The sequence below is a fragment of the Podarcis bocagei genome, assembly GCF_964188305.1.
Source record: "Podarcis bocagei genome assembly, chromosome: 17".
NCBI classification, from domain to species: Eukaryota; Metazoa; Chordata; class Lepidosauria; order Squamata; family Lacertidae; genus Podarcis; species Podarcis bocagei.
Window position 1 is genome coordinate 32,815,529 of NC_138143.1, and position 18,181 is coordinate 32,833,709.

Consider the following 18,181-nt stretch of genomic DNA (forward strand, 5'->3'; position numbering starts at 1 on the left):
GAAGATATAGATAAATTCCTTGGAAGATATGGACTACGAAATATCTCTCATCAAAGTAAGATGGATTTGAACCAGAGAATCTCAGATCAAGAGATAGAGGCTGCCATTCAGAATATGCAATTGGGCAAATCTCCGGGACCAGATGGACTGACTTCCAGATACTACAAATCGCTGAAGGAATGGTTGACTCAACCACTAAGAGAAGTTTGTAATGAGATTCTTGAGGGAAAAAGGGCACCTGAATCGTGGAAAGAGGCATATATTTCACTCATACCAAAGTCAGAGACTGAAAAGACCCAACTTAAGAACTACCGCCCAATATCACTGCTTAATGTGGATTACAAAATTTTTGCAGACATTTTGGCAAAAAGATTTAAAAGAGTTTTGATGGAGAAGATTCATAGAGACCAAGCAGGCTTTCTCCCTAATAGACACCTAGCAGATAATGTAAGGAATGTAATAGACATTCTGGAAAAGCTAGAGGTGAATATAAACACTAAAGCAGTATTGATTTTTGTGGATGCGGAGAAAGCCTTTGACAATATTTCTTGGAGTTTTATGAGGAAGAATCTTCATGGGATGGGGGTAGGCCAGGGTTTTGAGAATGGTATGGCTGCAATATATTCTGAACAAAAAGCTAAACTGATTGTAAATAATGTTGCGACTGAGGAACTTAAGATAGAAAAAGGAACACGACAGGGGTGCCCAATTTCCCCATTACTTTTTATTTCAGTTCTGGAGGTGTTGCTGAACATGATAAGAGATGACCAGCAGGTCAAAGGTGTTCAGGTCGGAGCTAAACAGTATAAGTTAAGAGCGTATGCAGATGACCTAGTATTGACTTTGCAAGAGCCAAACACTAGTACGAAAAAGGTCCTAGAAATAATACAACAATTTGGCCAGGTAGCTGGATTTAAGTTGAATAAGCAAAAAACTAAAGTTTTAGGGAAAAATCTAACAGATATGGAAAAGGAGAAATTTCAAGAGGAAACAGGTTTGACTGTGGTCAAGAAGGTGAAATACCTAGGGGTTTATTTAACATCTAAGAATGCGAATTTGTATAAGGACAACTATGAAAAATGTTGGTCAGAAATTAAAAAAGATCTAGAAATATGGTCAAATTTGAAACTGTCAATGTTAGGCCGAATTGCAGTAATTAAAATGAATGTATTGCCTAGAATGTTATTTTTGTTTCAGACCTTGCAGATTCTTGACAAGATGGAATGTTTTAAGAGGTGGCACAAAGACATCTCGAAATTTGTTTGGCAGGGCAAAAAGCCCCGAATTAAATTTAAAATATTGACTGACGCTAAAGAAAGAGGGGGTTTTGCCCTGCCGGACCTAAAATTGTATTATGAGGCAGCAGCTTTTTGCTGGTTGAAAGAATGGATGCTCCTCGAGAACACGGACATCTTGGATCTGGAAGGTTTCAATAATGCTTTTGGCTGGCATGCATATCTTTGGTATGATAAAGTTAATAGCGCCTTTAAAAATCACATTGTTAGAAAAGCATTATTTAATGTTTGGATAAGATATAAAGATCTATTGGAAAATAAAACCCCTAGATGGGTGTCACCAGTGGAGGCTAAAGCAGTGAAGAAACTCAATATGGAGGTCGGATGGCCGAAGTATTGGGAAATCTTAGAACAGGATGGAGATAAATTCAAACTACAAAGTCAGGAGAAATTGAAGCATAAAGTAGAAAATTGGTTTCAATATCGCCAAATAATGGAATTTTTTAAACAGGATAGGAAAATCGGTTTCCAGGTGGAAAAATCAAAACTAGAGACCGAACTGTTAGAACCCAATACTAAGAATTTATCTAGAATGTACAACTTGTTGTTGAAATGGAACACACAGGATGAAACAGTTAAATCGGCTATGATTAAGTGGGCTCAGGATGTTGGACATAACATTATGTCAGCTGACTGGGAATGGTTATGGAACACCGGTATTAAATTTACGGCATGTAATGCCTTAAAGGAAAACATTATGAAGATGGTTTACAGGTGGTACATGACCCCAGTCAAACTGGCAAAAATTTATCATTTGCCCGATAATAAATGTTGGAAGTGTAAAGAGACTGAAGGTACTTTCTATCACCTTTGGTGGACATGCCCGAAGATAAAGGCCTTTTGGGAAATGATCTATAATGAAATGAAAAAGGTACTTAAATGTACCTTTTCTAAAAAACCAGAGGCCTTCCTCTTGGGCATTGTCGGCCAATTGGTGACAAAGAAAGATAGAACTTTCTTTATGTATGCCACAACAGCAGCAAGAATACTTATCGCAAAGTATTGGAAGACACAAGATTTACCCACTTTGGAAGAATGGCAGATGAAAGTGATGGACTATATGACACTGGCCGAGATGACAGGCAGAATCCGTGATCAACGAAAAGAGACGGTGGAAGAAGAATGGAGAAAATTTAAAAGTTATCTTAAGGACTACTATAAACTTAATGAATGCTAAAATGTTGTGGTTTTCAGAAGCAAAAGGGTACAGGGATACAAGGTTAGACTATAAAAGAGACTAAGATGACAGAGATTAGAAAGTAACAACTGGGAGTTGCTTGTTGAATTATGGACATTGGGATGCAGAGAGGGGGGGTATGGGGAAGTTCAAGAAAAGAGGTTTATGAAAATATGTCTGAAACTATTCATGTATGTTTGTCACTTTTTGTGTTTGTTTGTTTTTCCTAAAAATGTTGTAAAACCAATAAAAATTTTATAAAAAAAAAAAAACAAAAACAAACCAAGACTTGCTGATCCCTGATCATCATTATTTTGCATCACTGGAGAACTGGTAGGTCTACGAAGAGGTCCCCATGGGTCCTTCAGTATGAAGGCTGGCACTCCTGCCTCTGAATACTAGTCAGATAACTTTGCTACATGGTCACTCCTCTCTGCAGCCTCTGTCACTATATAGCAAGCCCCTTCACATGCTTCCTTCTGCAATGCTGTTACCTCCATCCCTGTTTAAAGGGTAAAGGGACCCCTGACCATTAGCTCCAGTCGTGACCGACTCTGGGGTTGCGGTGCTCATCTCGCTTTATTGGACGAGGGAGCCGGCGTACAGCTTCTGGGTCATGTGCCCAGAATGACTAAGCCACTTCTGGCGAACCAGAACAGCACAAGGAAACGCTGTTTACCTTCCCGCCGGAGCGGTACCTATTTATCTACTTGCACCTTGACGTGCTTTCGAACTGTTAGGTTGGCAGGAACAGGGACCGAGCAACGGGAGCTCACCCCATCGTGGGGATTCGAACCGCCGACCTTCTGATCGGCAAGTCCTAGGCTCTGTGGTTTAACTCACAGCGCCACCCGCGCCCCCCCCATTCCTGTTTACCTGCATCCAGATGTGGATCATCTAGTTAATTGATAATGGGTGAGCCTTGCTCATTTTGTTTTGCCCTGGATTCCCAGCAACACCGGGCCAGATTTCAGGCCAACTAAGAACCGTGACCATCAAAAGCTCACCCGAGAGATCCCTATGCATCCCAGACCCAATGTCCAATCAAATGCTATATCCTGCGTGCAAAAGTAGGATTATGATGACAAATCAAGTTTCATACAGCAATCTAAAGTAAAGTAAAATTATTCTTCAACCTGGTAATCCTCCACAGTTGGTTCAAATAACAGAGCATTGATCTCTAAAATTAGCTCTAGAAGAAACATGGGAGTAAGTGACTCTTCGTCCTCCGCTCCTATAATCACTGAAGTTCCCTAAAACAAAACAAACCAAAATCAGAAAATGAATATAAGTTCCTAGGTTAGAAACAAGATTTCATTTTCTCTGGCCTAACACACTGACAACAAGAAAAAGTAGGTGAAAAGCCCACAACAGTGTTATTGTCAGGTCCCTATTCTCAAATGTCCACAAATTTGCTAATTATATGTATATTCTCAAAAAGGTAAAGTTGATGGGAGGGGAGGGCATCTTAATCTGGAGATAGCTGAATGACAACAGGGATTATCAAACTTTATTTACACACCCCTTAATGACTTGGGGAAATTGACAAAAGATCACTGCATCTCAGTATGAGTTAGAATAAAACATTTATTACCGTATTTTTCGCCCTATAGGACGCACATTTTCCCCTCCAAAAATGAAGGGGAAATGTGTGTGCGTCCTATGGGGCGAATGCAGGCTTTCGCTGAAGCCTGGAGAGCAAAAGGGGTCGGTGCGCACCGACCCCTCTCGCTCTCCAGGCTTCAGGAAGCTCTGCGCAACCCTCGGGAGACCGGCTCCGAGGGTTGCGCAGAGCTGCCTGCAGTCCCGGGCTCAGCGCAGCTCTGCACGGCCATCGGGAGCTGGGCGCGAAGTCCCCCCCCCCGGCTCCCGATGGCTGTGCAGAGCTGCCTCCAGTCCCGGGCTCAGCGCACTTCTCCCCATTGCCAGCTCCACAAGCTCGGGGGAGCGCGCCTTCCCGCTGTTCCCCGACCTGGTTCTTCCAGCCCCGCACCTGGGGGGGGAAATAATTTTTCCCGCTTTATTTCCCCCCAAAAAACCTAGGTGCGTCCTATGGGCCGGTGCGTCCTATGGGGCGCAAAATACGGTAATTAACATGTGTCAAGATTGCAGTCAGTGAGGAAAAGAGCTTGTGACAGTCTGTTCTAAGTAGAGGGGAAGAGAACAATGCTCTGCGTTTCACCATTGCCCAAGGGTTCCATCAGTGGCCAGGCCCAGTGGCGTAGCGTGGGTTGTCAGCACCCGGGGCAAGGCAAGTAATTTGCGCCCCCTAACCCGTGGATTTGCGCCCCTTAACCCGTGGATTTGCGCCCCCTAACCCTAACCCCCAGATGTTGTGCCTGGTGCGGCCGGCCCCCCCCTGCACCCCCCACGCTACGCCACTGGCTTGGCCCATTTTGTTTGGTGGCTGGTCTACGTGGGTTGCAGATCCTTGCTTCTTTTATCAAAACTTTCAGGGATTATGTTTGAGCCCGTGTTGAGAAGCTTTAAACTGTATTGTTTAGCACTGGCATGATTTTTCAGAGTAGGGGATAGGGAAGGTTAGTTATGCAAGCTTCCTTCTGCTAACACAATACTGGATAGAACCCAGTACAGTGGTACCTCGGGTTAAGAGCTTAATTCGTTCCAGAGGTCCATTCTTAACCTGAAACTGTTAACCTGAAGCATCACTTTAGCTAATGGGGCCTCCTGCTGCTGTCGTGCCGCCGCCGCACAATTTCTGTTCTCATCCTGAAGCAAAGTTCTTAACCCGAGGTAATATTTCTGGGTTAGCGGAGTCTGTAACCTGAAGCGTATGTGTGATGGGACGATGAGCTGCTTGTGCGTAAAATCCAAGTCCCTCAGAGTTTGGTCAAGTTTGCAAACCTCTGTCTGTAACGGAGCCCCTTAAACATGGCTCCGTCAGTCGCTAGCAGATTCCGACAGTGGTTGCTTTCGGAATCGCTTCCAACATAAAAGCTCCTTAACGGAAACACGTCTTCTGGACTCTCTGCATGACAGTTTCCGGCGAGGAGTGGGTGTCCCTACAGGAGGTCCTGAAACCTCCCCACTGTTTTCGCTGGAAGTGTCTCTGAGCCATCCCTCCAGCTCACTTTCCCTCAGCTCACCTCCTCTCCCCCTGCTGGTTCCCTCTTCAGCTGCTGAGTCTCTCCCAACCTGTGTGAGCCCTCTCACCTCCCTTCCTTCCGATGGCAGTTCCCTGACAGTATGAAACCCGAGGTACCACTGTAGTGACGATGGACAATGTGATGGAGCAAACTGTTTCAAACAACTCGGACCTTACCTTCTTTTCCACAACAGCAACTTCAGGTGGCGTTTCTTCCGTATTCCACTTCCGAATGAGGTCTGCAGGAGGTGTCTTTTTCAACTTTTCAGTGAGATAATTCAGAAGAGCAGTGACAGATTTTACTGCCAAGACATGCAAAGTGTTCACTATAAGGTAGTCAGCAAGACGAATAAAGCTGGAAGGAAAGAGCAATGTATCAGAGCCCTTCATTTTTACTGAAACTGAGACTTTGCCAGGAGTAAATGCAAAGTGAATATATTTGTGAATGTACAGACACTTAGGATTAGAGCCATCTCACTTGCAAGAAGCACTTCCACTAAAATACATTCTTATACTGACCGCCAGGGCTGATTGGTTAACTGAGGTTTGGCAGGAACCTCCAATGACTAACACATGGAGGCAGGCCAGCCCAGCCAACTGGTGGGTCCCAAGGGGCCGCGGTGCTGTGTGCACCCACGAAGAAGGTGTGAGCGCTCACTATTACATGTGGACCTGCAAAGAGCCAAATACCAACCATGTCAGCCTTTCACAAGTAGCCCTTTTGTTGGCCTGTTCAGTATACGTCATTTTTTCAGCTTGGTCACCATAAGGATCTTTGTCAGAACGACGAATAATGGCACTTCCAGCATTTAGTCTTCCTGTTACCATTGTTACCTGTTCTGGAGGAAATAAAAGCACATGTTACTGAAACCATTTGAAGTACTAAGCTAAACCAATACAGTGGTACCTCGGGTTAAGTACTTAATTCGTTCCGGAGTTCCGTACTTAACCTGAAACTGTTCTTAACCTGAAACACCACTTTAGCTAATGGGGCCTCCTGCTGCGCCGCCAGAGCACGATTTCTGTTCTCATCCTGAAGCAAAGTTCTTAACCCGAAGCACTATTTCTGGGTTAGCGGAGTCTGTAACCTGAAGCGTATGTAACCCGAGGTACCACTGTATTTCTACAGTGATAAGAATCATTTCGCTCACACTCAGTTGATCATAGGGGCGGGGGAAGGAATTATTTGCTACATATAACAACATCTGGTACAATGCCATTAAGAAAGTTTGCTAAAATTCTATGTAGCAATTGGAGGCAAACCTAACATATTCAGTCTTAGACATTAAATTTTGTAATATTCTGTGATACCCTTCGCTGCAATTCATCAATGACTCCATTTTCCATAGTTTACCCTGACATGAACAAGCCTGCTCGGATCTCAGGCATAAATGCTCCTTCTATTGCTCCAGCATGGCTGCAAGGAGTAGAAATATCTGCTTTTATGGTAAAAACTCCAGTTTGGCTAAGGCCAAACTGGGGAACTCTAGTTACTTAATGCTAATGTTTGTTAACAGGCCGGGATATATCACCATCTGAACCTGGAATGTTTTAACTAACCACAGTTCCCTAGATTCAGATGTCAAGGGGAACCATGATTATTTCAAAATCAAGTGTTTGATCTTGTCTTCACACGTCTGAAGGAAGAAGAGACAGAGACAACATAAGAGCTCAAAGATCAAAGAATAAGAAATCAAGATAACAAACTATAAAAGAATGGAAATGGTTTATTGAATATTTACAGATAAATTGTAAACAGATAAACACATTAGCAGGATTATTGTAATAACCTGCAGTTTTATAAGAGCATATATTTACAGTAGATAATTAAATGAGTAAATTAAATGAATTTGGATATGCATGAAAAATAAATTTAAGGAACCGCAGAAAAAGGGGGAAGTCAAATTTTGAACTGTTAAATGGATTGTAAAATTAATGAAATGTATAAATTTGAAAAGTATAAATAATTTTTTTAAAAAAAAAAGCTTGTGCAGTTTCTTTCATTTATGTCTGAATTGGGACTAATTCCTTGCAACTAGAATAAGGGCCCTGAAATTGTTTTTTTAAATGTCACTTTTGTACCTGTACTCTCTGTTGCATAAAAGTAATCATCAGGAGTGAAACCAGCTTCGAGCAGTGTAGTTCGACATGCACCTCTAACCACTTCTTTAGCTAATTCCCTGAACTCCGACAGATGAGCTGCCACCTGAAAGGTACAGTGCAGGTAGAGAATAATTGATATTAAAGCTAAGAAATAAGATTTATATGAAATCTTGATAAACTGAACCAATGAAACCCACTTACATCTTTTAGCTGGCTGAACTGAGTACCTTTAAATTCCATCAGGGTATATAAATAGCCCTTTTCAATTTGGCAAAGTGCCATATCGCTGAGCCGGTAACACATTTCTTGGATGTTAAGTATTGCTGGTCTCAGACACTGCAAAAAAGTCAGAAAGTGTTAGTGAGACAAACGTTAAAGTCCTAAAACTCTATTAGCATTGTCATTTTTTTGAAACAATGGGTTTCCAGAAGACCATGTGCAGAATAGGTACCCACAGTACCCACTAAGGACGGGTGATCTTTGTTAATTCTCCATTCCGTCTGCAGCACCCTTAAAAACTACTACAGAACAGAGTAAGAAACAGCAGAGGGGGCTACTAGGGACAAGGATCTGTGAAATTCAACTCCTCACTTTCTGTTAATATCTGCTGTATCAAAGGCCCTTCCATTTGCAGAATAACTCCTTCTGTAAATGGAAGAATAACTTTTTAGATTATGAACTTCAGCAACTTTCTATACTGATTTATGTCTGGCATAACAGAACCAAAGGTATGCTAATTTCAATATATCTCAGCAACAGGAAAAATTAAATTTCTTATAATTTTAGCATGCATATGTTTTCATAATGTAGTTTAGCATTAAAACCTCTGTAAAAATAAAATAAAATAAAAATAAACCTTATAATTGATTTTATATACAACTTTGGAGAGAAATAATCTGCTTCCCTTGGAGGGCAGCTGAGGGGAAAGCTATAGGCCCATCAGTGGAGATCCACTGCTGAAGGCTTCCCCAGTCACTGTTCCACTGATGGTGGCGGCCAGGAATAAGGTATGTTTGGTATGTGTCAGGGAAGCCACGGAATTCAAACGTCTCATCCTTCCAACATACCTCCAAAATAGGCCCAGAGCCACAACAGCCCCAGAGCTGACATTAAATTCTCTCCAATTGAAGCAAACAGCTTAGATCCTAACTAGATGTCCCTTTCCATTCATGAACGGGATTGAGATCCAGCAGGGGATCATATCAGCTAAAAGCAGGAGGCAATTTTTGCCCATTCCTCCTTTAGCCTTCTGCACTGCCTCTTATGCTGGTCCAGGAAGTCAGCTAATTCTCATGAGCAGATTTGGGGGGGGGGGGGGAGAGAGAGAGAGAATGGAGATTGAAAGAAAGTGTAGTTGGTGAAAGCTGCTTTTCCGTGCTTCCAGGGGTGGGATTCTCATGAGATACGCCTGCCAGGAAGGAGGAAAGGTGCATGAAAGAAACAAAGTAAGCCAACCACACATACCCACCATCTACCCTGACTACAGCGAGCTACCAGGCCATTGAAGGGAATGTGGTGGTTGTTCTGCCACAGATTGTCTACCTGAGTGTTCAAGGTCCTTCATATGCATTACTTCAGGGGTTATATACACACACACACACACACACACACACACACACACACACACACACCACACCATTGAAATACATACAGCATTAACAATGAATAAGTTCTTCTGTAGAGCTTTGCGGTAAAAATGAATCGTCTTGGAGCGGACATGTTTCCTCCATACGTTAAAGGCCTTCCATTTGCGAAATATAGTGAATATAGTAATTTTGGAAAGTGCTCTGTGATATAGATATTCCTGCTCCCAGCGTTCAAGCTCCAGATATTCAACCTCTCCGTTATACGTGTGAATAACTGCATTCGGGCTAATCGTGTAGTAGTCATTTTTGTTAACGCAGTCGTAAGTTACGATTCTAAAAGAGAAAGGAAAACATTTGAATTTAACAGAACTCGAGATCGGTGTTTTCCTATTGCTCCACTGCACCTATCCTGTTGCCAATTCTGTATTAATGGGAGGGGAAAAGCACAACTCCTCCAGCTATATCCAACCCATTTCATAAGCGCAGGGAATGGGAGCCTGGAAGATGACTTTCTCTAAATTGTGGAATTACTCCCCACAAAGGTTCACCTAGCATCATCACTGTATCACTATTGCTGTATGCAGTGCTTTTTTCTGGGGGAACGCAGGGGGTATGCATACCCCTAAACATTTTATGAATCTAAGTTTGGCCTCATTGAGGGGCAGCATTTCAATATGAGTAGGAAAATGAGAGTACCCCTAAACATTTTTTTAGGGGAAAAAGCACTGGCTGTATGCCAAATTCATAGCTCTTTATGCCAACCTTGGCATCGGTAAGGTATACATTTTAGGAACCACTCTATACATCTGATTGTATATTGTTTTAACTGATTTTAATATTTTATTTTAATATTGTTGTAACCTGCCCTGGGACCTTACCATGAAGAGAGAATAAGCAATTAAAAATAACAACATCAACCCTTAAGCTGTACAAATTAATTGGTCCATTGACCAACTGTTTGAAAGCAACTCTCCCCTTTCTAAAGAAAAAAGAGAGCAAAGAAGCCAAACTTTAAAATGTGAGTGCAAAGCCTTATTATTAGTATTATTCCATCAAAATATCTATGATGTTAGTTCAGTAATACACCTATCAGATAAGAAAAATAAATCAAACAGTACACTATATGCTAGGCTTCATACCCCCTCCACACTGAGTAAAGACCACAAGAGAATTAGCCAGCATCAGAAAGGAGGCAGGTATTGTAATAAAGTAAATTTTTAATTCGCATCAAAGTTAACATTACTGTATTTAAAACTGAGCATAATAAAATATAAATTGAGCAACTCACTTCAGGTTATAACAATCATATTCATTTGATGACCTAGGCACTGCAGGAGTCATGTATAGGAATCCAAGATGTTTGTTCTGACATATTATCCTTACAATTTCGAGAGGTTCTGTAATATTAGCTTTAATAACATCTTCTGGTTCCTTAAATTTACGAACAGGAGAGGCACTTGGTAGGCAAGCACTTAGTTTTACCACACCACGTGGCTGTTTAGGAGGAGTGGGAACTCGCGCCGCCTTGTCACTCAGTAACTGTAAAAGGAAAGTATAGATCACTGTTCACTTGAAAACTTCAAATTCTTCTTGTTCAGTTGATTCCCTAATATATATTTTTTGCAACTTTTGAAAAACTCAGTATCTTCTTGCAGAAACATATGCAAAATTATAAAACTGGCTCTATAACAATTATGTTAATAAGGGCTGGTTGACATGGCAGTTGGCTTTTTTTTTATTTTACACAATGTGCAGCAGCTAGCTGTGGGCTAGCAAACTCCCCTTTCCCCTTTTCCAGCACAATCGCAGGGAGACTTTCACTTCCTGTTTTAAACTAACCATTGTTTCATGTTATGTCCACACTTCGGAGGAAGTCTGATTAGTTTAAACTTTGGTTCCTTTAACTTTGGTTCCTTTAAGTGTGTTTGATGTGTTTGATGATCTTGGTTTGTTTCAACAAACCATACTTTAAACTAACCAGAGTTTCCCCCAGGTAACCATAAACTGGTTTATTTAAAGCAATAAGCAGAAGCTTCCAACCTCCTTTTCATAACTATACTAGAGAAGGAAAGGGTAAGAGGCAGTGTTCACAGCTGTTTTTGCACATAATGTCAAATAATAGTTTAGCTGCACATCCAAACTCAGCTAATGTGAAATTAATTTGTAGATGAAAAATAATATACAATCTTTCAAAAGTTGTTGTCACAGAAATAAAATACTGAACGTGCAACCTGTTTCAGAGCTATTTAACATTAACATCATAAAAATAAAACAGAAATTGGAAAAAAGAGAATTGACTGCAACTTGGCCTTAAAAAGAAGCCTGTCGTTCTGGGAAGATGAGAACCATTTAAAGCATGTTTTAATGCAGCTTTTGATATAAGGAAAAAGAGCAAACAGCCACAATCTCTTCTGTGCTATTCCTCCCATCTGAAGTAGATATTGCAAATGGAAGCTGTGGAGACTGCCCTGGACTGCCTTTTTTTACACACTATTATCTCCAAATAACAGGAACAAGGAAGTCCAGCCAAATACATATAGGTGGCTACCATCTTACGCGTGTCCAGTTGATGCAGGATCATTGACACGCAGGTCATTTTGGACCTAGAAGGCAGAACGAGGGTGGGGTGGAACAAGACACACTCATATGCGCTCCACCTACACACACAGGGGCCGGGAACGGAAACCCTGTACGAAATGGCTGCCACCTGCAATGTGCAGGCTATACTGGTTCAGAATGACCCTAAAGATGGCTACACACAGAGTATCTGGGTGATGAATACAGATGTTCTCTGACACAATGTAATCACAATTCCACAATGCAACATTATAGCGATAGATTTGTGCACTTTGCAAAGATGACTTGCAGCATTGAATCAGCTCCCACAGAGATCTATTTTAAAGTGGCCATCAAAATGCTGGCTTTTCTATGGGAAGGATGATGAAACTCACCTTTTATGGCTATGGAAACCCATGTACAACATCACACAGTCGCCTAATGCATAAAATCATATAGTCAACATAGTATGAAACTTAAATGGGATTTTCTGAATACTCCTAATGATCACCATAGGGTGCAAATCAACCCCGAGGTGGATAAATAATTAAGGTATCATAATTACAACCTTACACTTCTGGTGGTAATAGCAGCTTCAGTTCTCTCGTTCCCTGTTTGATGAACGTGTAAAATCTACCTGTTGCAAAGTGATTCCTTGGAATACCTAAAGGGACAGTTGGATATTTGCTCTAGGGTTATTAAGCAACAATTGCTTCACTGTGTTAGTTAACCACGTCAGAGTAATTCCAAATTTAGATAATGTGGGCAAATGATGCCATGAATTGAATGATCCTTCCTTTTAGCAAGAGAAAGAAACTAAGAGATTTGATTTTATAGATCCTCATATTTAAGAAGACTTGAAAAAGAAGCACCTTATAAAGAATATTTCACAGGTAATTTTTCATTAGCTCCAAGAACATACAGAACAACATTTTATTACTTGTTCTATTATTTCTTGAAATTTGCAGTGCAAGCTGCCTTGAAAATATTTTATTGAAAGACAAGTTTAAGCTGGGTTTTTAAAAATAATAATAATAATCACAATATGCAAAGGTGGGCGATACCTGTCTTTGCTTTAATAACTCTTGCTGAAGCTCAGCTAATGTTGGTTCTGGAGGAGGCCATTTTCTTTTCTCTGCTGAAGTTGTAGGTTGTAATACTCCAGCAGCTAACAATTTCTCCCTGTTCTTCTGGAATATATACTCAGGTTGCTTGTGTTGCTGATATATTTTTAATACAGGCTGCATTGAGGATTAGGAAAGAAAGTTTGAAATAAAATTATCCATGCACATGACAAATTTTATACCATTTAAATAAACAACAATCACAAATTAGGCTGCTGCAAATATATCAATTCCATTAATCATCATTAAGGTATTAGGAGGGATAGATCTGCTTCAGTACAGTATTTCAATTTAGCATGAAAATGATATAAAAACCAAAATTGATCAAATAATAAACATCCAACAATAGTCCAACACAAACTCTAGTCATCACAAAAGGCAGTTGGGAATATAGATCTGCCAGTTTACCAAACTTCTTCTTCTTTTTCTTCTCTTCTTTTTTTGCCACTAACACCTGTAAATGTCAGCGTCAGCTGTGGGTAATGGACTATTGTTATATTTGCACATATTGCATAAATGAAGGAAACAGGATTACAGTGGTACCTCGGGTTAAGTACTTACCGTATTTTTCGCCCTATAGGGCGCACCTAGTTTTTTTGGGGGGGGAAATAAATTTTAAAAGATTTATCCCCCCCCCCAAACAGGCTGCTATCCGCAAGCCTTGCGAGCCCGGCGGAAACTTCGGGCTGCAAGCTGCTGCCCGCAAGCCTTGCGGACATCTGCCCGAAGCGCTCCGGAGCGTGCCTCGTGCTTCGGGCTGCAGGCTGGTGCCCGCAAGCCTTACGAGCCCGGAGGGGACTCCCGCCGGACTCGCAAGGCTTGCGGATAGCTTCCTGAAGCCTGGAGAGTGAGAGGGGTTGGTGCGCCGACCCCTCTCGCTCTCCAGGCTTCAGCGAAAGCCTGCATTCGCCCCATAGGATGCACACACATTTCCCCTTCATTTTTGAGGGGGAAAAGTGCGTCCTATGGGGCGAAAAATACAGTAATTCATTCCGGAGGTCCATTCTTAACCTGAAACTGTTCTTAACCTGAAGCACCACTTTAGCTAATGGGGCTTCCTGCTGCCGCTGCACCACCGCGGCACAATTTCTGTTCTCATCCTGAAGCAAAGTTCTTAACCTGAGGTACTATTTCTGGGTTAGCAGACTCTGTAACCTGAAGCGTATGTAACCTGAAGCGCATGTAACCCGAGGTACCACTGTAGAGGCAAGGTTTCTAGGGAACTTCATGGGAGTTCAGGATAAAGCAAAACAGAACAAAAAACAAAGCAAAGCCTTATGAAGCAGTTTCAAATCACCCTACCAGAGGCTCCAGTTTTATGGGCTGCTGTCGCTTTCTGGTTCTTTCTTGTGATTTTGTGTTATGTTCAAATTTCAGAGCTTCGGGATTTGCTTGCATCTGATTTCCAGCTGCGCTAACCAGTCTTTTTTTAAATTCATTTCTTGCAATTGAATCTTTCCCACTTGAAGACGAGCGTTCTTCACTTAAACTGCCTTGCTCATTCCTGCTATCTGCATCTTCCGAAGGTTGTGGAGTAGGTTGTATGGAGGGCAATGACACCCTTTTAGGCATTATTCCCTGAAAATGACACACATCATTGTTGAAGTTTAATTTAACGACACTATCTCATGATTTTTAACCTTTGACAGAATATTCTGAACAATCCAATAGTAAGAAACAACAGCACAGGAAAATTAGCTGCCACAAAACTGTAATAGGAGAGACAAATCAACCTGATCATTATTAAACAGCAAACTGTCAAGAGTGCTTTGTTTGCTTGAAGAATCGCCCCTGGGTAAGCAAAATATTTGATCATTTTTATTCTATAAAAAGAAAATAAAAATATGATTATAAAGGAAAGGGATGCTTGAATATCTAAAAGTAGTATTTGCCATTTTTATTTATAAATTTTGTGCATTTGTGTGTGTGTCAAATTCCACTAATTTCAGTGTAACTTCCTTCCAAAACAAACACAGAATTCAAATCCCTCTCTCCCACATCCCCTCCTTATTTAGTTTTATGCTGTTTTAATGCTGTATTTTAATTTTTGTTTAGATTTGTATTTTTCTGAAAATCTAATCCCTAAGGATTCTGAGCAGTTTATAAATACTTCTAATAAATAAATACCTTACAAATACACTGCTTTCCTTACCTTCTTTTAGTATGTCATTTGTGCTATATTTTTTAATCATTCAAAGTACTTTTCCATTTTTTCTGCATAGATTTAGTTTAGGTACACATGGATTATTGTGTTGGTTTTGCTTTGGTGGTACAATATAGGCAAGGAATCCAACACACGTGCATATGGTGGAAATAACAACAAATGAACCGGAACAGGGGATGCAAACCTGGCGTTCGTTAAGGCCTTCATTGGCTCCTACGGCCGGAAGCCCCAAATGCTGAGCTTTGGGTTTTTGTTTTTTTTAAAGTTAAGTCTCCAGTCGTTTTAGAAATAAAGTTATGGAACAAAATATGCAGGTACCTTTCTATGCAATTTATGTGAAAACAGCACACTTGGCTGTTCCCACCTATCCGTACTGATATAGTTACAATACAAAAGAGAACGTTTTGAGAGGGCAGGATGGAGTGGGAGAGTCGAACCTGTTGGAATTCTCTCTTTTAGAATACAGTGGTGCCTCGGGTTAAGTACTTAATTTGTTTCGGAGGTCCGTACTTAACCTGAAACTGTTATTAACACTGAAGCTAATGGGGCCTCCTGCTGCTGCCGCGCCACCGGAGCACTATTTCTGTTCTCAACCTGAAGCAAAGTTCTTAACCTGAAGCACTATTTCTGGGTTAGCGGAGTATGTAACCTGAAGCGTATGTAACCTGAGGTACCACTGTATTTTTCTTTGCCAGATGAGCTGGGATACACAAACCCCGAAGTTAGTCATATCTGCAACCCCACCCATTATAGTCTTGTTTGCCTGGGGAGGGGCTGTTGTTCTGTTGCGATTTTTAACAGAGGAAGTAGAAAGAAGGACAACCAGCACTAGAAAAGCCCCTTTAGCTTTAACAGTAGGTCGGAAGAAAATATTGCCCATGTGTGTGAGGTTGCTTATTCAGGCAAGAGAAGCTGGACCTGTAATAAATCCCTCTTCTATATAACTATTATTTATTTAACAAAACTTATTTGCTACTTGGTTGCATGAAAACTGAAATATACTCAGAGTCCTGTAGAGATTTCATGCTCTTTATTGCAGCTTGTAAAACAGTGATTTAATTGACCCTCAAACCTCAGGCTTTTATATACATTATTTACACAATGAGTCCCATCTGATTGGCTGATTCTGCTTGCCTCCTGGAGCCTGATTGGTCTTTTCCTGCAGGCCACTCAGTTGTTGCATTCTAAGACCTACCAGCCTAATAGGCTGATTAACTTCCTCCTGGAGCCTGATTGGTCTTCTCCTGCAAGCCAATCAGTTGTTGCATTCTAGGATCCTACTTGCCTATTGATCTAGGATCCAAGCTTAGTACATAACAAAAACCTTTAAGTCGTTATACACACACACAACCATTAAAATGATCCAATTAAAAAACAGGCACCATAGTATTAAAGATATAAGGGCTCTGATGTAGAAAAGTGAGGAAAGAGGGATAGATAGATGTGAGAAAACAAAACACCACATTAGAAATGGGTCCCCTGTTGCAGGTTGGGATCAGCACCGATACCTGAATACAATAGTTCTACATTACTGGAGCCTTAGTCCTGTTTTGCATGGCATCAACCCCATAGCCCCACACTTTTCACCAATGAAGGCACATGCAATTTCTCCCTGAGCAGTCGCCCTCCTCCAAAAAATAAAAGTCTTCCACTATCCGGCGATGGGCGTGGCTTGGAATTGGATAGTGTTGGAAGCTGCCCAGAGTGGCTGGGGTATAAATAAAATTATTATTAGTATCTGTGCTTTTTTCCAGAGGTACTCAAGAGCACGTGGTACTGGCACCTTTCTTCTTTCTAGAAGAAAAGCACTGGTTAAAAGTGGAGCCTTTTTTCTAGAAGAAAAGCTCTGGTTAAAAGTGCCATCTTTTTTCTTTCTAGAAGAAAAGCACTAGTTAAAAGTGGAGCCTCTTTTATAGAAAACAAGCACTGGTTAAAAGTGTGGCACCTTTTTTTCTAGAAGAAAAGCACTAGTTAAAAGTGTGGCACCTTTTTATAGAAGAAAAGCAATGGTGTTGCTGCTGATTGCAGCTCTTATGGAGACCAGGGTTCAAATCCCACTTGCCTATAAAGCTCACGGGGTGACCACAGGCCAGCCACTGCCCCTTCGCCTGTCCTACCTCACAGGGTTGTTGTGAGGGGGAGTGGTGCGAGCTCCTTCAATGCACTAAACAACAACAGTAATAATAATAATAATAATAATAATAATAATAATAATAATAATAATAATGATGATGATGATGATGATGATGATGATGATGATAGTGATATATAAAAACGGGGGGGGGGGGAGAGAAGAAGGCGGCCAGGGATGAATGGCGAAGCAGAGACAAAATACCTTTTGCCCAAAAGGAGAGCTTTCAAAAAGTCGCGGTCCACTGCCGGGAAGTCCGAGCGCTCCCACTTCTTCGCATTCAAGAAAAGGAAGAAAAGCGGCAGAAACTTTTCCGCTCTCCAGAGAGTCCTCCCGTTGCCAGGCAACCTCCCGCCTAACTCAATTTCCCATGGTTCCTCGGGCGGTACGCGGAGGAGGCGGAGGGTCTCCATGGTTACTGGAAGCGGCGGCTTGCGCGCTTTGCCTCGCAGCAGTCAATCAAGGCGGCGAGGCCCGCCCTCGTTTCCTCGCCCGTCGAAACTTAAAAGCGCGGGGAGGGCGTCCAGCTCCCTTCAGCTTTTGCCCGCGCCGTGCAGCTGCCTCCCCTCAGCGAACGAAGCCTTTTCCCTCCAACCATTTGCACATGATTCCCGTTATTATTCCGCCAAATTGCCTTCCCCATTGTAAAACAACCGGCGCTGTAGAAACAGAAGTTCTTTAACACACTGCAAGTGCTTCCAATACACTTATCCGATGATGCTTATACAGTACAGTGGTATCTCAGGTTACAGCCGCTTCAGGTTACAGACTCCGCTAACCCAGAAATAGTACCTCGGGTTAAGAACTTTGCTTCAGGATGAGAACAGAAATCGCGCAGCAGCGGGAGGCCCCATTAAGCTAAAGTGGTGCTTCAGGTTAAGAACAGTTTCAGGTTAAGAACGGACCCCAGAACGAATTAAGTTCTTAACCTGAGGTAAC

The 18,181-nt window shown here is 41.7% G+C and overlaps 1 protein-coding gene across 2 annotated transcripts in view; it reads right to left on the reverse strand.

Moving 5' to 3' along the window:
• DNAH6 (dynein axonemal heavy chain 6) overlaps window positions 1–17,581 on the reverse strand; it is a 137,696-nt gene extending 120,115 nt beyond the window's left edge. Inside the window, exons 1-10 of one of the 2 annotated variants that reach the window (XM_081175972.1) lie at window positions 17,447–17,581; window positions 14,250–14,525; window positions 12,888–13,064; window positions 10,556–10,806; window positions 9,333–9,600; window positions 7,883–8,017; window positions 7,661–7,784; window positions 6,273–6,417; window positions 5,756–5,933; window positions 3,609–3,725 (exon numbers count right to left, since the gene is read on the reverse strand). In XM_081175972.1, coding sequence (XP_081032098.1) covers window positions 3,609–3,725; window positions 5,756–5,933; window positions 6,273–6,417; window positions 7,661–7,784; window positions 7,883–8,017; window positions 9,333–9,600; window positions 10,556–10,806; window positions 12,888–13,064; window positions 14,250–14,519 — 1,665 coding nt within the window. In that variant the 5' untranslated portion in view covers window positions 14,520–14,525; window positions 17,447–17,581. Of the gene's footprint in view, window positions 1–3,608; window positions 3,726–5,755; window positions 5,934–6,272; window positions 6,418–7,660; window positions 7,785–7,882; window positions 8,018–9,332; window positions 9,601–10,555; window positions 10,807–12,887; window positions 13,065–14,249; window positions 14,526–17,446 lie in introns of those variants that run through there. The other variant, XM_081175973.1, reaches the window with a different exon arrangement.
• Window positions 17,582–18,181: the final 600 nt, after the last annotated feature.